This window comes from Montipora capricornis, chromosome 2, assembly GCF_036669925.1.
Source record: "Montipora capricornis isolate CH-2021 chromosome 2, ASM3666992v2, whole genome shotgun sequence".
NCBI lineage: Eukaryota > Metazoa > Cnidaria > Anthozoa > Scleractinia > Acroporidae > Montipora > Montipora capricornis.
The window spans coordinates 49,264,509-49,285,808 of record NC_090884.1 but is presented as its reverse complement, the minus strand read 5'-3'; the positions used below and the strand labels follow the sequence as shown (position 1 = coordinate 49,285,808).

Here is a 21,300-nt window from a genome sequence, read left to right as displayed (position 1 = left end):
AATAGAGTTCACTTCCCAGAGGATTAGTTTGGTACACCATCATTGCCGCCATTTCTTTGTTTTGGAACACCAACATGACTGCCGTGACGTCAGGTAAAAACGCTCTATTAGCCATTTCACTAATAGCTTGGGCTGTTGCGCAAATGTTTCAGTAGAACAACAGTGAGTGACACGCATTCAGATTATATGATTGAAAATCTCATCTCACAAACATTCAGGAAGTTATCCGCTTCACCTGCTTAATCACGTGACCCACTAACATACAGTTGTTGATGAGATCATTGAAATCCAGCATTCTTGGCCCCTAATTGAAAAAACTGTGAATGAAATCGAATCACATAAAATTGAAAAACGCCAGTGCAGTCGTGTGGATCAGTCACTTCGGTTGTGTTTAATTGTGGATTTGCAAGAGTTGCTGTAAAAGAGAGCTGGCATAAAGTTGGAAGCAGTTCGATTGAAACTGACCCTGGTGAGAGATGGAAGAACTACCTTGGAATCTTCGAAAAGGACAGCCGAGACATCTTTGCCCTCGAACGCTCGACTTATATCAAAAAGTCTAAAGCAGCTTACAGCTCTTTCCGGAATATGAATTCCAAAAGCCGATCACAGTACATAAACACATCTTCGGCTGCAAACTGGAAAGTTCTTCCAATGTCACAGAAAAAGCAGCATACATAGTCAGGCCAGTCAGGATGTTCTTTTCTCGACGACATTATATGTTTCATATCTTCATTTACAAGATATCTAAACTATGGTGTTTCCGTATGATAGTTCATTACACCGCCCGTTTGAAGAAAGGCGTTTCCTACTTATTGTGCATTCGGCAATCTAGATATTGATATCGATTGTCGTCTCCTAACTGGTTCGCATTGAAAATTTAAAGATTGTAAAAAGAAAATTTAATTAAGAGATCAAGCAAGAATTTTATTACCTACAGTAGCTTTTGACCTTCTGGAATTTTTCGAAATCGCGAAAAGAAATCTGGACGTTTGCCTAAGCAAAATGTTTGCAGCCCGGGGAGGGGACTCGCATATTAAAGGGCTGGGAATGCTCGTCGTCTCGATAGCTTAGGGGTGTAAATTTCGGATTTTGTCGCACTTAGGGTGTTCATGGCAAAACGCCTTCTTATGTAGCCCATATGTAGCCGTCAAGGTCGCGTTCAGAGTTGCACGAGAAGAAATTTAAAATGGCCATTTAATGTGTTTTAAATATGGTCTCATTTAGGGGTCAAAAAAAGCTTGGGCCACGCCCAGATTGGTCTCCCTCAGGAGTTTAATTCAAAAAATTCGATAAGCATATGCATATGCAAAATCCCCCCTCTCCGTGGCTTGCAGTCTTTAAATTTAAAATCAAATTAAGAGATCAGACAACTTTTACTTCCCAACGTTTTAGCTTCTTAGGCCCAGTTCAAACGCCGTACTTTGCATCATCCGAATCGAATTCATTGAATTAAGTTCAAGTGAAGTACGGCGTGTAAAAATGGTATTTCCCGTTATTGTAATAATTTCGTGATACCTCCAAGTCGTTCGGAATGGAAAGTGTTTATCAAAACTGCGGGAATAAAATTGGCATGAAGGGTGTGGTTGTTATTAAAAATATTTCGTCAAGTTCTCACGTCATCTACACAACCTTAAAATTGTAGTTAATTCACGTCCTTGTCAGGACAAGGACGAGAACGGCAAAGAAATATACTAAAATGCAAAACGCACCAGGGCGTGCAGAGCCTATGTTTTTGTTTATTAACTCTATTGTTTTGCGGCGTTTTCGTAGCCGTCATCGTGGTCGCGTCTTCTTATCGTAAGGTCCCTACTATGGAGCTTACGTAAGCACGACGGCTACCAGGGGCCGGTTGCTCGAAGCATGGTTCGCTCTAACCGTTGGTTAAGAGGTATAAAAACCTATAGGTTTCCATGGTATTTAACACTGGTTAGCGCTAACCATGCCTCGAGCAACCCGGGCCAGAGCGTCATAAAACAACGGGCTTAATGCTGGAACAAAAACAAAGGCTGTGCACGCCCCGAACGTGCATTTCACATTTTGATACATTTCTTTGCAGTTCTCGTACATGAAATGACCAAATTTACTGTGTAGAGGACGTCGGTACCTGACAATAAATTTTCAAGTTTTGTCTTTACTATCGTAGAGGGCAATGGCATAGGGAATTACTCGTTAATTTTGGTAATTTCTGCGGGCAAAATTACTTAAAATCATTAGCAACAGTGAAGAATTTGTTCTGTGGCTGTTTTTCAAACAAAGGCGTCTTGTTTCGAAGCGGTGACCCATGAATTTATTTAAGAACTGAGACAAATGAGCGAAGATATGAAGACACTAAAAAAGCACATAACACTGAAAAAACGTTTTTGTGCAGTGGGCGAATGAAAGAAAGCTGGAAAAAATTGCAAAACCCTTGACTCGAGGGACGTGCGAGAACAAGAAATGATTTCAGGAGTCGTTGACAAGCCAAGAAGTGCTTTGAGTCGGATTTTTCCACAAATCACCCGTGTTCCCCACGTGGATGTAACGTCGATAAAACACCCATGCAATTCAGCATGCTTGCCTATTTGAAAAGTAACTATGATTGAAGGATCAGGAGTCTCTCTTATTCCATAGGGTAACAACTTGTTTAACAAGGTCATATAGTTTACAGTGAAAGGCCTTTAAAAAGTCTAAGAAAACACCAATCGTGTACAAATTGTTGTCGAAAGCTTTCCCACAGCGTATAATGCGTTTTCACTCACGTGACCAGCGTTGGATTCCTGGAAAATAAAAAGAAAGTCTTTGCATAAAAATAGAGTTCACTTCCCAGAGGATTAGTTTGGTACACCATCATTGCCGCCATTTCTTTGTTTTGGAACACCAACATGACTGCCGTGACGTCAGGTAAAAACGCTCTATTAGCCATTTCACTAATAGCTTGGGCTGTTGCGCAAATGTTTCAGTAGAACAACAGTGAGTGACACGCATTCAGATTATATGATTGAAAATCTCATCTCACAAACATTCAGGAAGTTATCCGCTTCACCTGCTTAATCACGTGACCCACTAACATACAGTTGTTGATGAGATCATTGAAATCCAGCATTCTTGGCCCCTAATTGAAAAAACTGTGAATGAAATCGAATCACATAAAATTGAAAAACGCCAGTGCAGTCGTGTGGATCAGTCACTTCGGTTGTGTTTAATTGTGGATTTGCAAGAGTTGCTGTAAAAGAGAGCTGGCATAAAGTTGGAAGCAGTTCGATTGAAACTGACCCTGGTGAGAGATGGAAGAACTACCTTGGAATCTTCGAAAAGGACAGCCGAGACATCTTTGCCCTCGAACGCTCGACTTATATCAAAAAGTCTAAAGCAGCTTACAGCTCTTTCCGGAATATGAATTCCAAAAGCCGATCACAGTACATAAACACATCTTCGGCTGCAAACTGGAAAGTTCTTCCAATGTCACAGAAAAAGCAGCATACATAGTCAGGCCAGTCAGGATGTTCTTTTCTCGACGACATTATATGTTTCATATCTTCATTTACAAGATATCTAAACTATGGTGTTTTCGTATGATAGTTCATTACACCGCCCGTTTGAAGAAAGGCGTTTCCTACTTATTGTGCATTCGGCAATCTAGATATTGATATCGATTGTCGTCTCCTAACTGGTTCGCATTGAAAATTTAAAGATTGTAAAAAGAAAATTTAATTAAGAGATCAAGCAAGAATTTTATTACCTACAGTAGCTTTTGACCTTCTGGAATTTTTCGAAATCGCGAAAAGAAATCTGGACGTTTGCCTAAGCAAAATGTTTGCAGCCCGGGGAGGGGACTCGCATATTAAAGGGCTGGGAATGCTCGTCGTCTCGATAGCTTAGGGGTGTAAATTTCGGATTTTGTCGCACTTAGGGTGTTCATGGCAAAACGCCTTCTTATGTAGCCCATATGTAGCCGTCAAGGTCGCGTTCAGAGTTGCACGAGAAGAAATTTAAAATGGCCATTTAATGTGTTTTAAATATGGTCTCATTTAGGGGTCAAAAAAGCTTGGGCCACGCCCAGATTGGTCTCCCTCAGGAGTTTAATTCAAAAAATTCGATAAGCATATGCATATGCAAAATCCCCCCTCTCCGTGGCTTGCAGTCTTTAAATTTAAAATCAAATTAAGAGATCAGACAACTTTTACTTCCCAACGTTTTAGCTTCTTAGGCCCAGTTCAAACGCCGTACTTTGCATCATCCGAATCGAATTCATTGAATTAAGTTCAAGTGAAGTACGGCGTGTAAAAATGGTATTTCCCGTTATTGTAATAATTTCGTGATACCTCCAAGTCGTTCGGAATGGAAAGTGTTTATCAAAACTGCGGGAATAAAATTGGCATGAAGGGTGTGGTTGTTATTAAAAATATTTCGTCAAGTTCTCACGTCATCTACACAACCTTAAAATTGTAGTTAATTCACGTCCTTGTCAGGACAAGGACGAGAACGGCAAAGAAATATACTAAAATGCAAAACGCACCAGGGCGTGCAGAGCCTATGTTTTTGTTTATTAACTCTATTGTTTTGCGGCGTTTTCGTAGCCGTCATCGTGGTCGCGTCTTCTTATCGTAAGGTCCCTACTATGGAGCTTACGTAAGCACGACGGCTACCAGGGGCCGGTTGCTCGAAGCATGGTTCGCTCTAACCGTTGGTTAAGAGGTATAAAAACCTATAGGTTTCCATGGTATTTAACACTGGTTAGCGCTAACCATGCCTCGAGCAACCCGGGCCAGAGCGTCATAAAACAACGGGCTTAATGCTGGACCAGAAACAAAGGCTGTGCACGCCCCGAACGTGCATTTCACATTTTGATACATTTCTTTGCAGTTCTCGTACATGAAATGACCAAATTTACTGTGTAGAGGACGTCGGTACCTGACAATAAATTTTCAAGTTTTGTCTTTACTATCGTAGAGGGCAATGGCATAGGGAATTACTCGTTAATTTTGGTAATTTCTGCGGGCAAAATTACTTAAAATCATTAGCAACAGTGAAGAATTTGTTCTGTGGCTGTTTTTCAAACAAAGGCGTCTTGTTTCGAAGCGGTGACCCATGAATTTATTTAAGAACTGAGACAAATGAGCGAAGATATGAAGACACTAAAAAAGCACATAACACTGAAAAAACGTTTTTGTGCAGTGGGCGAATGAAAGAAAGCTGGAAAAAATTGCAAAACCCTTGACTCGAGGGACGTGCGAGAACAAGAAATGATTTCAGGAGTCGTTGACAAGCCAAGAAGTGCTTTGAGTCGGATTTTTCCACAAATCACCCGTGTTCCCCACGTGGATGTAACGTCGATAAAACACCCATGCAATTCAGCATGCTTGCCTATTTGAAAAGTAACTATGATTGAAGGATCAGGAGTCTCTCTTATTCCATAGGGTAACAACTTGTTTAACAAGGTCATATAGTTTACAGTGAAAGGCCTTTAAAAAGTCTAAGAAAACACCAATCGTGTACAAATTGTTGTCGAAAGCTTTCCCACAGCGTATAATGCGTTTTCACTCACGTGACCAGCGTTGGATTCCTGGAAAATAAAAAGAAAGTCTTTGCATAAAAATAGAGTTCACTTCCCAGAGGATTAGTTTGGTACACCATCATTGCCGCCATTTCTTTGTTTTGGAACACTAACATGACTGCCGTGACGTCAGGTAAAAACGCTCTATTAGCCATTTCACTAATAGCTTGGGCTGTTGCGCAAATGTTTCAGTAGAACAACAGTGAGTGACACGCATTCAGATTATATGATTGAAAATCTCATCTCACAAACATTCAGGAAGTTATCCGCTTCACCTGCTTAATCACGTGACCCACTAACATACAGTTGTTGATGAGATCATTGAAATCCAGCATTCTTGGCCCCTAATTGAAAAAACTGTGAATGAAATCGAATCACATAAAATTGAAAAACGCCAGTGCAGTCGTGTGGATCAGTCACTTCGGTTGTGTTTAATTGTGGATTTGCAAGAGTTGCTGTAAAAGAGAGCTGGCATAAAGTTGGAAGCAGTTCGATTGAAACTGACCCTGGTGAGAGATGGAAGAACTACCTTGGAATCTTCGAAAAGGACAGCCGAGACATCTTTGCCCTCGAACGCTCGACTTATATCAAAAAGTCTAAAGCAGCTTACAGCTCTTTCCGGAATATGAATTCCAAAAGCCGATCACAGTACATAAACACATCTTCGGCTGCAAACTGGAAAGTTCTTCCAATGTCACAGAAAAAGCAGCATACATAGTCAGGCCAGTCAGGATGTTCTTTTCTCGACGACATTATATGTTTCATATCTTCATTTACAAGATATCTAAACTATGGTGTTTCCGTATGATAGTTCATTACACCGCCCGTTTGAAGAAAGGCGTTTCCTACTTATTGTGCACTCGGCAATCTAGATATTGATATCGATTGTCGTCTCCTAACTGGTTCGCATTGAGAATTTAAAGATTGTAAAAAGAAAATTTAATTAAGAGATCAAGCAACAATTTTATTACCTACAGTAGCTTTTGACCTTCTGGAATTTTTCGAAATCGCGAAAAGAAATCTGGACGTTTTCCTAAGCAAAATGTTTGCAGCCCGGGGAGGGGACTCGCATATTAAAGGGCTGGGAATGCTCGTCGTCTCGATAGCTTAGGGGTGTAAATTTCGGATTTTGTCGCACTTAGGGTGTTCATGGCAAAACGCCTTCTTATGTAGCCCATATGTAGCCGTCAAGGTCGCGTTCAGAGTTGCACGAGAAGAAATTTAAAATGGCCATTTAATGTGTTTTAAATATGGTCTCATTTAGGGGTCAAAAAAAGCTTGGGCCACGCCCAGATTGGTCTCCCTCAGGAGTTTAATTCAAAAAATTCGATAAGCATATGCATATGCAAAATCCCCCCTCTCCGTGGCTTGCAGTCTTTAAATTTAAAATCAAATTAAGAGATCAGACAACTTTTACTTCCCAACGTTCTAGCTTCTTAGGCCCAGTTCAAACGCCGTACTTTGCATCATCCGAATCGAATTCATTGAATTAAGTTCAAGTGAAGTACGGCGTGTAAAAATGGTATTTCCCGTTATTGTAATAATTTCGTGATACCTCCAAGTCGTTCGGAATGGAAAGTGTTTATCAAAACTGCGGGAATAAAATTGGCATGAAGGGTGTGGTTGTTATTAAAAATATTTCGTCAAGTTCTCACGTCATCTACACAACCTTAAAATTGTAGTTAATTCACGTCCTTGTCAGGACAAGGACGAGAACGGCAAAGAAATATACTAAAATGCAAAACGCACCAGGGCGTGCAGAGCCTATGTTTTTGTTTATTAACTCTATTGTTTTGCGGCGTTTTCGTAGCCGTCATCGTGGTCGCGTCTTCTTATCGTAAGGTCCCTACTATGGAGCTTACGTAAGCACGACGGCTACCAGGGGCCGGTTGCTCGAAGCATGGTTCGCTCTAACCGTTGGTTAAGAGGTATAAAAACCTATAGGTTTCCATGGTATTTAACACTGGTTAGCGCTAACCATGCCTCGAGCAACCCGGGCCAGAGCGTCATAAAACAACGGGCTTAATGCTGGAACAAAAACAAAGGCTGTGCACGCCCCGAACGTGCATTTCACATTTTGATACATTTCTTTGCAGTTCTCGTACATGAAATGACCAAATTTACTGTGTAGAGGACGTCGGTACCTGACAATAAATTTTCAAGTTTTGTCTTTACTATCGTAGAGGGCAATGGCATAGGGAATTACTCGTTAATTTTGGTAATTTCTGCGGGCAAAATTACTTAAAATCATTAGCAACAGTGAAGAATTTGTTCTGTGGCTGTTTTTCAAACAAAGGCGTCTTGTTTCGAAGCGGTGACCCATGAATTTATTTAAGAACTGAGACAAATGAGCGAAGATATGAAGACACTAAAAAAGCACATAACACTGAAAAAACGTTTTTGTGCAGTGGGCGAATGAAAGAAAGCTGGAAAAAATTGCAAAACCCTTGACTCGAGGGACGTGCGAGAACAAGAAATGATTTCAGGAGTCGTTGACAAGCCAAGAAGTGCTTTGAGTCGGATTTTTCCACAAAATTCGCTCACATTTGCGTGTTTTATTAGGTCTAAAAATCACCCGTGTTCCCCACGCGGATGTAACGTCGATAAAACACCCATGCAATTCAACATGCTTGCCTATTTGAAAAGTAACTATGATTGAAGGATCAGGAGTCTCTCTTATTCCATAGGGTAACAACTTGTTTAACAAGGTCATATAGTTTACAGTGAAAGGCCTTTAAAATGTCTAAGAAAACACCACTCGTGTACAAATTGTTGTCGAAAGCTTTCCCACAGCGTATAATGCGTTTTCACTCACGTGACCAGCGTTGGATTCCTGGAAAATAAAAAGAAAGTCTTTGCATAAAAATAGAGTTCACTTCCCAGAGGATTAGTTTGGTACACCATCATTGCCGCCATTTCTTTGTTTTGGAACACCAACATGACTGCCGTGACGTCAGGTAAAAACGCTCTATTAGCCATTTCACTAATAGCTTGGGCTGTTGCGCAAATGTTTCAGTAGAACAACAGTGAGTGACACGCATTCAGATTATATGATTGAAAATCTCATCTCACAAACATTCAGGAAGTTATCCGCCTCACCTGCTTAATCACGTGACCCACTAACATACAGTTGTTGATGAGATCATTGAAATCCAGCCTTCTTGGCCCCTAATTGAAAAAACTGTGAATGAAATCGAATCACATAAAATTGAAGTAGATCGAATCAAACGTTGTTTCTTTTTTGACGAGAGGGGAAAACGGGAGAATGTATTCGGGGATAAACTCAACCCACATATGGCATTGATATAATTCCGCAAATCCAGGCCGGGTCACATTCATCATTAAATAGGCCATTTCCGAGTTCATGTCTACCTCCTCTTCAAAGCGAGTCTAAGTGCGAAGTTTTTCTTATGAAAATTAGTTTTCATTCATATGTAAAGTAGAACTAATTAGCATCACAACAACTTCGCACTTAGACTCGCTTTGAAAAGGAGGCAGACATGAACTCGGAAATGGCCTATTGATGAAAGGCGACTGAACTGCTCCGTCAACCGCAACAACAAAAAGTGGCTAAGACCCAATGCCTCGCTCCTCGATTATTATGGTACACCAAAAAAAGGTGAGACACTTTGTGACACATATACAGACAAGCTCAGTGCTAACCCTCTTTGGCAGAAAAACAACCCTCTGTTTAGGCAGAGAATAACAGCAGGGTTAGGCAAGAAAAAAGTCTTTGAGTTGACCTCTGCGTTTGGAGTCCATTTGAGAACTCCCGTGGCACGCTCTCTCGATTGAGGAAACCAGAAATCAGAAACGGAACAGGCAAAACCGAAAACCGCGTTGGATACCAGACCCGAAAATCCGGTTGTATTTTGGCTGAAAACCGAAAACCATATGCTAAAAAAAGGGAAAACCCGAAACCGTAAGAGTCACAAAAACCGAAAAACCGACGTTTTTTGGTGCAAAAACCGAAAAACAGGCCTAAAAAGTGAAAAGTGGCCAAAACCGAAAATCCCAACGCCCCCATCAATACGTAACACTGGCTTGAGGGGTGTAATAAATTTGTTTCTTGTGTGATCGAACTATATACTGTCCTCCACATTCTTTCCTTACACATCGAGAAAGTAAGTAAATGATGTATCTTGAATTGTTTCTGAAGGGAGATTTTAGTTTTTGAATCCGCTTAGATTCAAAATTGAGAGTGTGACAAAGCAAATGACGATTAAGAATGCATTCAGTCAGTTTTGGCCATAACAAACCTTTAATGTCTACTCGCTTTAAAGTCTTACATAAAGCTAAGCAAGACCAGAGCCTCGCACAATGTATGCGTTCTCATTACAACTTTGAACCTCGCCGAACGAAAGCATTACTTGAATTGTTTGGAGTAATGGAACAGTCATTTCACCTCGATCCGTTCTCTTGAGAACTTTTCAGCTTTCCGCTCCAGTTCCACTCTTTTTGCATACTAGGCATAAATGATTTGTGTTATGAAAGTTAAAATGGATAACCACATTAAATCATCAAATTTTGCAGAGTCATTTCTTGTTGTCGAGGACCTCACGTCGCTTAGCACCCATTTTGGTAAGTTGCTCACTGTTACTCGTTTCTTAATAACACAAACAAGTAATTTATGTGTGATAAACCAGTTCTGATGACTTTTGCGTTACTTTTTGTTGATTTCTCTTTCCCCAGTTTGGATCAAGTTAGTGACTATTTCATAATTCCCTTCATGTTTATTTTCTGAAGTGACCACTGTCACTCATGATCAGTTGCAAAGGATGCATCTAAATGATCCACCAGTATTGACAGTATTATTTATCCCTTAACTTTTTTTCAGCCAGATTCAGTATTCCTGCTCAGAAGGTTTTGAAGAGGAACATTGCAAGGTATTTAGTAATATTGGCTTGCCGGGTGTAATAAGTTATTTGTCTACCGTTGCAAGGTAATAAGTAACATTAGCTTGAGGGGTGTAATAAATTATTTGTTTGTTTCTTGTGTGATCGAACTGTACATACTTCCCTCCATTCTTTCCTTAACCATAGAGAAAGTAAGTAAATGATATATATTGAATTGTTCCTGAAGGAAGAAGGTTTTAACTTTTGAATCCGCTTAGGTTCAAAATTGAGGAAGTCACAAAGCAAATGACCATGAATGCATTCAATCAGTTTTAGCCATAACAAACCCTTAATGTCTACTCGGTTTAAAGCCCGGTCAGGGGTACTCCCATATAATGGGCTATATAGAAGGTAAATATTTTGAGAAAGAGCCGGTACAGCGTAGATTTGATTTTAGTGGTGTACTATATTTCGGCTGGCAAAACCAGCCTTCTTCAGGTACAATGAGAGTTTACATTGGATTGCTTTTCTGTACATATATATAGTAAGTGGATGTTGACGTAATACTGGAAAAATGTGATAAAATATGGTAGTTACATTACAGCAAATTTGAGTTCAAATACTAAGAGTAACGGAAAAATAACGGAAAAGACTGTAAATAATAAACTGAAATCTTATACGATATTAAGACCGTTGGGATCAATTGTCCTGCCTTTTGAAATTAAAAAAAAGCTTCCCTGGCCTTACCTGCCTTACGGATAGAGTCTGTTGGAAAATATTGTTTCGATAGCAATTAGTTGCATGTCCTTAGAGATGTTGTGGCTCAAGTAAATTAAGGCCTGGGTCACCCAACATTTAAACCATTTTTTTGAAAAAAAAAAAAAAACCAAAAAACTTAAGTAGTTTGCACCCGATTTTTCTCAGACTTGGCAGAAAGGTGCATTAGGAGCAGCCCTCTCAGCATATATTACTAATTTACCGGAAAGTAATATGATACGATATGATACCTTCAGCAACGGTTACTTTACGCGCCAAATTCGTTGGTTGTGTTCTGAAGCAAATTCCCACCACTTAACAAACAGTGGCTATGAATAGATGAGATACCATTTATTAGTCTTACGCTTGGAATCCCAGACAAAATTTATCCCTGTCCGAGGTGGATTCGATCGAGTTTTGGTTTGCAATATCAACGCCATTCTCTTAAGCTTTCTAGCACAAATAGTTGCACTCGTGGTTCCAACCGTGGTGAAGAAAATCAACATTATAAGCTTGCATTTAGTTGAAAAGCATTGCAAATTACACAAGGAAAGCGGTGGGAATTTCGGAAACTCGCAACTGCGTGTGGAGTCGCTTGTCCGCCATCTACACACGCGAGTGCGTGGTTCATGAGAGAAGGCCGCTGTTGTCATGGCTCAGAGTAAGCCAATGGGAATTTCAGTAAACGTTTATGTGGCGAGGGCGCAAAGTTCCAATATGGAGGACAGAAAGCAGACTTCAAGAACTCGAAAGAGGTAATTTGAAGGCTTAAACATTACCAAATCCCAACCAGCTCATTTTAAGATTGAAGACGGGAAACTTGGTATGATTATGATGGAATTTTTCCCTTTTTTGGTTTTTCTTACGTTAATTTTATACGTTTAGTTGATCGACAGATCAACTTCGAAGTAATAAAACTAAGATTAACTTACCAGCTTCCATCTCTTTGCTGGGATAAAATAGCTTAACAAATAACGACATCTGTTATTCTACTCTAAAATCGTATCATATAACAAGAATAAATTAACATTTTTGCGCCAAAGTCGAAAAATAGCGCGGTATACGCACAACGATATCTTCAGAAACTCTTCACGAAATACTTCGCGATCGTTAACAACATTTTGCAGTTAAACAGATTATAACGCCAGTGCAGTCGTGTGGATCAGTCACTTCGGTTGTGTTTAATTGTGGATTTGCAAGAGTTGCTGTAAAAGAGAGCTGGCATAAAGTTGGAAGCAGTTCGATTGAAACTGACCCTGGTGAGAGATGGAAGAACTACCTTGGAATCTTCGAAAAGGACAGCCGAGACATCTTTGCCCTCGAACGCTCGACTTATATCAAAAAGTCTAAAGCAGCTTACAGCTCTTTCCGGAATATGAATTCCAAAAGCCGATCACAGTACATAAACACATCTTCGGCTGCAAACTGGAAAGTTCTTCCAATGTCACAGAAAAAGCAGCATACATAGTCAAATTGTAAATTGTAAATGATTTGAACCCAGGAGTCATATCTGTTTGAGATGTCATCTCAAACAGTCCTTCTCAGGACTACACTCACCCGGACGATCGTACTTTACTTAATGATACATTGTCAAATTGTGGGGGTTGCCAAGTTCATTATTTCGCCATCCATACTCTCTTTCCTAATGGAGATACTGCTAGTCCTCGAAAAATTGTGCAAGATATAAAGTGGTTTGAAGGCACAAAGTAAACTTAAACCAAACCAAACAGCCATAAAATCTCCCGTCAAACACATTTATTCCAAACTGAATGGCCCATTTGAACGAATTTTTAACGTAAGATTTGCTGAAGCACAAACGAAAGTAAGGGAACTTAACCTTCAGAAAAAGAAAAGATGCAATGGAAAAAAAACGTGAACGTCGAGAGAAAGCTCTCCAAGAAAAAGATTAAATTCAGGATCAGTTGGCTGAGAGAGGCTGTGATGTGATGCTGGGAACAAGGCAGTCGTTCACCCAGAGGTTGAGACAAAGGCAATCTCTCCACTTTGAATCATCCACAGAGGCATCACTGAGGGCTCAGAAACGTAAGAACCAGGAAAAGCTTCGAGAAAGAAAAGCCGAGCACCATTTATCATCACCAGCCTCAGTCCACTTTGAGAGGGAAAACCTCCTACAAGAAGTACAAAATATGGAAGATGGTGAAAAGGTGAGTGTATTTGTTCAATTAACAGTATCTAACTTTCCCTAGGTAAAGCATCAGATTCAAGGGCACACCTATGGGAGGCCTGGGTTGAGAGGGTTGCAGCCAACCCCACCCTTTTCCCTGCATACACACATTTATGTGCATGCATACACATACCCTACCCCTGTTAGAAGTTCAAAGATGCTTTATTTCTACAACCTACACTATAATTATTTTCTCATGAAAAATACCTTGAGGGCCCTCAAAAGCTGATACCTTTAGAAGTTCTTATTCACAACTCCCTCCCCAATTTCACCTGAGCATACCACATGGCATGGTTTTAAAACTTTTATTATTATATTGTTGGGCCTCAAAGCTACACAGGAAGGATTATATTTATAAGTTTTTTTTCAATAGATCAATTATTCAGACCTGGCAAGGCGACATGGTCTTGGAGATATTAAAAAAACTGGGATTTTCAAAGAGTACCTGATAGAACAGGGGGTGAACCTTCAGCGCTATCAGCAGTTCCACAAAAAAACAGCAAAGCCAAGACGAATGCTAAATAAAATGCTTGGAGGGGAGATCACTGTTCCAACACCTACAACAAACAGAGAAATCAAAGAAACACTCAAGGTAAGTCACCCATTTTTAAACACAAAGATCATTCAATAAGATATGTATAAAAAGTCAATACCATTACCAAAATTGAAGATTTAAAAAAAAAAAGAAAAATTAAATTCAGGGATTGAATTATTAAACTATAGTATACAGTCATGTACTAAGAGAGGCCCCTCTCCCCAGAGAATTAAGTTTCTACCAAATATAAGTTATTTATGTTTAAATTTAATTTGTTTTCTCGTTTATTTTAGGTCAAACGTGAGGCAGTTTGGTGAGTTGTTGGTGCCCAAGCAGTACAGGAAACTAATCCTAAACAAACAGTGATGGCACTTTAAAGGAAGTATTTTTCACAGTTTCTGGAAGGAAAATACCTTAAGCAGAAATCAGAAAAAGGGAACTGGAGAGGTGTGAACAGCTTGGGATAGTGACAGGAGATACCTACCAGGAGTATGAGCAAATGAGCGATGAGCAGATACGAGAACGGCTGAAAGTGTTAGGGGATGATGAGAACCATCTGGGAGACACTCCAGAGCAGAGAAAGGAACGGCTGATGAGGTTTGAGAGAACCAGACTCTTGATGGTATGGGGGGATGGTTCAATATTGAACCATGGCCACCTCCTATATCCCATTCAGTGTGTGTATGATCCAGCCTTTTTTTACACAGCTGCAGAAATGAAAGACAAGGGATATGGTGTCATTGATGTTCCCACACTAGTTGAAAAGCCCCAAATATACATCCTTGCGAGGTGCAGTGGAAAAGAAGTCGAGCAGTTGGGTTACATTGAGACAAGGCACCAATGTTTGGATGAGCTGCAAAACAACCTGCTGAAGGAACTTGGTGGAGGCATGTTCTGAGTGGCGTTGAATTTTTTATGTCAGTAGACCAGTTGAAGCTCAACCAGGAGCTGACACTCTCCTACCTTTACACCATTCTCGCAATCACACACTGAAGTCAGAAGCCATATACTTGCAAGACAAGTGTGTGGCATTAGCAGGGGTTAAAATACCCCATTATACTATCAGAGTGTTTGATGAAAGTAGTAACCTCAAGCAAATCATTCACACTGGCTTCTTACAAGAAGATGCTGATGATGTTGACAATGATAATGAGGGCAAAAATGATCATGATGATTGTAATGAAATTGAAAGCAGAAGCGAAGATTATGCAGAAGAAGATAGTCATGATGAAGAAGAGGAAACTTTAGTTGCTGTTGAACAAGTGGGGGAATGCCTTTTGGACCAGGATGATCAGAAGTTGGAAGAGCAGTTAAAAGAGGAAGCTATGAAAGAGGATAGCACCGAGGACAGGACAGTACAGCTTAAAGAGCCGCCAACAGCAGTAGCCCATGAGACCAACCACTGTGGTGAAGGACAAAATTTGTCCACATTTTCCTTGTCCTCTGCTTTGGCTAAGAATGTAGCAAAAATCATAGGTGAGACAAAAGATGTAAGGAAACTTGATAAGTACAGAAAGAAGCTCCGAAAGAGCCCCAATATTAAGGTTCTTCAGGAAGACTACAAAACACATTTAGCTCATGTGCAGACACAAGTCCTTGGAAAGCACTCGCAAGTAGCAAAGACTTTCAAAGAATGGGAAAAACAGTTCACATCAACAAACGATTGCTTAGAGCCAACTCTGGATGACATTGAAAAGGATGAGAAAGGCTACAACTTGTACAAGATGCTACGACTTTGTAGGCAACTGCTTAAACACTGGAACATAACTGTACACTTATGAGCCGATATGGTGAGGACCACGCTGAGTATTTGTTTTTATCACAGGAATACATGTTCGTGTGTGAAAAAAAAATTAAATGAAATCAACAATGAACCAATAAAATAATTTCAATTTCTTGCAAGTCCCTGAGACATCATTGTAAGCTCTCTCACTTTCATTTTATACACCTTTGTATTTTTTGTGTTCAGTTTTTTATGCTTGGTCCAAATTATTTCCTTTTTTTAAAATAATCAACTTACATTAAAAACAAGGGTAAATAGCGATATTTCTTGTTTGCAAACATTAGCGTCACATTTCTTTTGATATTCAAATTTGCCAACCAGGGAACAAAAGAAGTCATTGTTTCAGCAGCCAGTTAGGTTCTGGTTGGCATATCAATAACAATGGGTGACGTCACGAGAAACATCGCTATATGATATAAACTAAGGATAAAATTGAACCACAACACATTAACTTTCATGTTCACACGTTGTAAATAGTTTTAGTTAGTTATAATAGTCACGAGTCTCTAATAATTAGAGACTCGTGACCATTATAACTAACTAAAACTATTTACAACGTGTGAACATTTATTACTTTAATGCAAGCTTTTACAATGGTACGGAAGTCCAATGTAAGGCTATTAAGCGATTGTAAAGTTTCACCAATTTTAAATCCTTATGTAAGATATTAACTGTCTTGTTTAAAAATCGTCCCCTTTTCAAATGATTGTCCCTCAAACATTTTAAATATGTAACCCCTTTGTAGAAGCACGCTAACAGGACAACTGAACTGGCTATAATACTTCAAAAAATGCAACTACAGAATACAGGGCCACTTTTGAAGGCCTCTGTCTCTCAAGTGGCTCGTCGGCTCGTCAGTCACGCTCAGTGATGAAAGAACGAGAAAGGGATATATAAGAGAGTGGCTCGCCGGCTCGGCAGTGACCTTAGTGCCTTAAGAACGAGGTAGATATATTAGAGAGTGGCTCGGCGGCTCGCCGGCTCGGCAGCGGTTTTAGTGCCTTAAGAACGAGGTAGATATATTACAGAGTGGCTCGGCGGCTCGCCCGCTCGGCAGTGGTTTTAGTACCTTAAGAACGAGGTGGATAAATAAGAGAGTGGCTCAGTGGCTCGCCGGCTCGGTAGTGGTTTTAGTGCCTAAAGAAAGAGGTAGATATATAAGAGAGTGGCTCGGCGGCTCGCCGGCTCGGCAGTGGTTTTAGTACCTTAAGAACGAGGTAGATATATAAGAGCGTGGCTCGCCGGCTCGGCAGTGGTTTTAGTGCCTTAAGAACGAGGTAGATATATAAGAGAGTGGCTCGGCGGCTCGCCGGCTCGGCATTGACCTTAATGCTTTAAGAACGTGGTAGATATATTAGAGAGTGGCTCGGCGGCTCGCCGGCTCGGCAGTGGTTTTAGTGCCTTAAGAACGAGGTAGATGTATAAGAGCGTGGCTCGGTGGCTCGCCGGCTCGGCAGTGGTTTTAGTGCCTTAAGAACGAGTACATATATAAGAGAGTGGCTCGGCGGCTCGCCGGCTCGGCAGTTGAATGGCTCGACGGCTCATAAAAAGTGCACTTGACGAAACCGTAAAATGAAAGCTAAGAGTGCTTCGACCTAATCACTGAAAGAAGCGCTTAGGCTTAATCAGTAAACGAGTGCTGTAATCTTCAGACGATCTCATAAAAAGTGTAGTTAACCAAACCATAAATTGAAAGCTAAAATTTTAAAAGAGCGCTTCGACCTAATCACTGAAACAAGCGCTTAGGCTTAATCAATAAACGAGTGCTATATTCTTCAGACGATCTCATAAAAAGTGTTGTTAACCAAACCGTAAATTGAAAGCTAAAATTTCAAAAGAGTGCTTCGACCTAATCACTGAAACAAGCGCTTAGGCTTAATCAGTAAACGAGTGCTATATTCTTTAGACGATCTCATAAAAAGTGTAGTTAACCAAACCGTAAATTGAAAGCTAAAATTTTAAAAGAGTGCTTCGACCTAATCACTGAAACAAGCGCTTAGGCTTAATCAGTAAACGAGTGCTATATTCTTCAGACGATCTCATAAAAAGTGTAGTTACCAAACCGTAAATTGAAAGCTAAAATTTTAAAAGAGTGCGTCGACGTAATCACTGAAACGAGATGCTTCCTTGAAGCATACACTGGGTTGCCTGTGGTACGTGTTACAGAAAATCAGAAGGCACTGAATTGTGTGGTATTGAACTACAGCATTCCAGTCTCTGAAGAATAACAAATCAAAGAGAAGCGAGAAACATTGGCTTCTGGGCTGACGTAATGATAATTTTCAAGTTCCCTTACAACTTCTTTTCACCACAAGTTTAAGCGTGCCCTTTGAGCACGTGACAGCTTTGTAATACTAAAGATCTCTCTGTCCGGCGGGGTTAGTACCTTGATGGGAGACCAAAACAATATACCCCTCATAAAACAGAAGCATCGGACCGAAAATACTATTAACGCTAACAAATGCGAACTCAGCAATGTACAGATTTTGTTAGCTTGCTTTATGCAAATCAAATATTGATGCAAAAGTAAATAACTACTGATACACAGTTTTTAGGAAGAGCAGAAGGAAGTTTCCGGGACGGTCGATCGAGAATAAAATATTTACGACATGAAAACAACATTAATTTTCAACGGTGAATATAGAATATAAAAGTTACGATCAGCGACAAACATTTTGGGAGATTTTTGCTACGTTCAAATAAATCCCAAAATCGAAAGTGACATGGCCGGAATTCAGCGGGAGTCGTGATTAAGTTACCGCGGCATGTTTACTCACCAAACAGTGAAGCATCTGTGTCAAATGATGGCAAGATACCGGGTTTTTGTAAGTTTCTTTTTCTGTCAAGTGTTATAAAGTTTGACAATGAAATGAGCGAAGTCAAAACAAAGATCACAATCGCCCAACTCTTAATTAAGGTTGACCATTTGTTTATGCAAAGTCAAAATTTAGTCTCCAAGACACGTACGACGTTATTTATCACCAGGTAATTCCATCATTTTGGAAATAGCAGCTACTTTATCATTCATCGGCGTCACAATTTTTCACTGATTTTGGGGCTCATTTTGTTGAAACTCAAGGAAGCTTCCAACAGCCCTGTGAACCCTTCCTGCTTACAGAGCAATACTAAAAAAAATGTGTCACATCACATTTGAACCTTAAGCTCGAAAATTCAATACACAACATGATATTATAATTCACAAAGGGAGAAAATACCACAGAATCCTTGTTTCTTGAAACAAACAACATATTTGCTCTTAGAGGCGGAAACCTCTTCCTATTTCATTGCGTGCGTGAAGACAAGAAACTCAATCGTGTCAAATATGCGCAATATTACAACAAACAAAATTTCAGGATCAAACCGTTTCCATGAAGAACCTCTTCCTTGAATAATAAAGCACAAAATAGACGACAAGCTTTCTTTCAAATAATTGTCGGCTGTCACATTTCCAATTATGTTTTTACTGAAGACTGTGCAGAGTTGATCACAGATCCACGTAAGGTGTTCGATTCGTTCTCTGTCTTCGTTGAACCCATAAGTTACCAGACAATTTTCCATTTGGTTTCAGTGTTCTACATAACAGCACACTTGGTAAAATATTACTGAATATTTGAAATGCAGCTCACTTTGATTTCGGCTCGACGGGCGACAGATTGTTGTCGAAGTCCATTACTCGTCGCTTTTAAGATTCCACCACCTGTCTTGTTCAGTATCCAATTGACTTTCCATTATTGAGCTTCATAAGGGTATATTTTGTTCAAAGATCCACTAAAACGCCATTCGCATTACATGACTTTCGACGCCATTGCCAGTTAAGTTTATCATGTTACTGTGTCCACCAGAAAAATCTACGCATTACCACTACCCTCTCTATCCTAAGAAAATACGAGAAGAAGGCTCTATGCACAAAGATACCACTTAGCAGGGGAGTGACAGGCAAGACTTTTATCGACACGGAAAAAGAAAAGAAAAAACACCGATCAAATGCTACCCACTTTCCGACTGGGATTGCCATACGGCAACCCAGTAACAAGCACTTAGGCTTAATCAGTAAACGAGCGCTATATTCTTCAAACGATATCGTAAAAAGTGTAGTTAACCGAACCGTAAAATGAGAGCGAAGAGTGCTTAGGCCGTAAGTGACTAGCCATCGAGCCTCATACACTCATTCTTCTTGACTGGCGAGCCGTCGAGCCGTTCTATCTAAAATGTAACCGTAAGTGGCCCTGTATTCTGTAGTTATGCCTATTTGGAGCAAAAATATGTTAAATAAAAGGTATGCTCAAGACTTACGCTTACCATGCTTCTGAAGTCCTCCCAAAATACATTACCAACGTTCGCAAAAATAGTAAAATGCACCTCCACTTTGGCCCAGGTACATTTTTAACCTCGTAAAGAAGCAAACTGTATTTTCAGAGACCAATACATCCCCAGGTGATCTGGTGACGTAATTTGGAGGACTGGGAGGAAACGTTTTAATGCCGTATCCCACAACCGCGCGCGGCCTTAGGCTCTGTTTCCAAACTCCCTGCAGTATTTCCATCACCAAAACTCAACAGATCATTCCGTGTCTGCCACATTTCCTGTTAATGAATGAACATTCAGGAGGAAACCACGGAGATCTATCCTCACCTCTGCCATGTTGAATTCGAAAATAAGGCCGCGCGCGGTTGTGGGATACGGCGTTAACATTTTTCTCCCCAGCCCTCTGAATTACGTCACCAGGGCCCGGTTGTTCAAAAGCCGATTAACGCTAATCCCAGAATAAAAATTAACTAAGGAGTTTATTTCTCTACTCCCAAGTACTATTCAACGCTGATATTAGGCAAAACTTTACATTAGAAGAAGTCAATCTTGTTAAAAGAAAACATAAGCAAAAGAAACTTTCACCAAAAAGTTACTTGTAACAAAAGTTTATGCTAATCCTGGATTAAGTTAATCGGCTTTCGAACAACCGGACCCAGATCACCTGGCCTGAACGTCGCTTTTAGAGGCCAACTCGCTCTGAAAAATGTCATGGCAACGGCACATTCACGCTCCCTTTGCGCATGCTTCTCAATGAGTGTTGAATCTGTAGATCCCAGATTTCCTCCATCGGAACGTAATGTTAACAACGGCACTGGAAACTAATATGCTAACCATATTTGGACATAGTTGCCCGTTATGGACAGACGTCGGATAGAGATAGCTAGAGGGCGCGAAATGCAAAACATTCCCTCGTATTTCAAATGAAAACTATCATGACCGAATACGAAGAAAATAATCAGTGAAAGGTTCCAGCAATTCTGCTTTTTTACAAAAAAGATCAACTCTTCTACTTGAAAAGAGCAGAGAAATTAACTTTCTGCAGGAGCCCATCACCCTGCTTTCTGCATTTATTTTTCATAGAACAACATGCAAAATATTTACCTCTTTTGTTAATGCTAGTCGATCAGGTGAAAAGTTAAAAAAAGGTACCTTTTTAGAGAAAAAAGGCGGGTATTTTAAGCTTTCAAGTGAAAATATTTTGACGTCAATATTGTCCACTTTTCATGCATTTCTCACTTTACCAAACAAGACTTTAAAGCGCGAGAAAAAGAAACCTTTAAAAATAAATGACTCTTCAATTAAAATCCCACTAATTGACAGATGTCAACCGCTGGCGCCTCCAACGAACGATACACGGACGTTTTT

At 40.1% G+C, this 21,300-nt stretch overlaps 2 protein-coding genes across 3 annotated transcripts in view; both read left to right on the top strand.

Annotated features, from left to right (window-relative positions):
* LOC138025384 (tetratricopeptide repeat protein 28-like) overlaps nucleotides 1-21,300 on the top strand; it is a 40,580-nt gene that overhangs the window by 4,754 nt on the left and 14,526 nt on the right. The window contains exons 1-3 of one of the 2 annotated variants that reach the window (XM_068872608.1): nucleotides 9,595-9,657; nucleotides 10,067-10,114; nucleotides 10,371-10,419. The gene's annotated coding sequence lies outside the window, so the exon portion shown is untranslated. Of the gene's footprint in view, nucleotides 1-9,594; nucleotides 9,658-10,066; nucleotides 10,115-10,370; nucleotides 10,420-21,300 lie in introns of those variants that run through there. The other variant, XM_068872603.1, reaches the window with a different exon arrangement.
* On the top strand, nucleotides 13,071-15,625 carry LOC138037448 (uncharacterized). Its single transcript, XM_068883370.1, has 4 exons — nucleotides 13,071-13,289; nucleotides 13,683-13,901; nucleotides 14,138-14,157; nucleotides 14,767-15,625. The coding sequence occupies exons 1-4, from the start codon at nucleotides 13,071-13,073 to the stop codon at nucleotides 15,623-15,625; spliced, it is 1,317 nt and encodes a 438-aa protein (XP_068739471.1).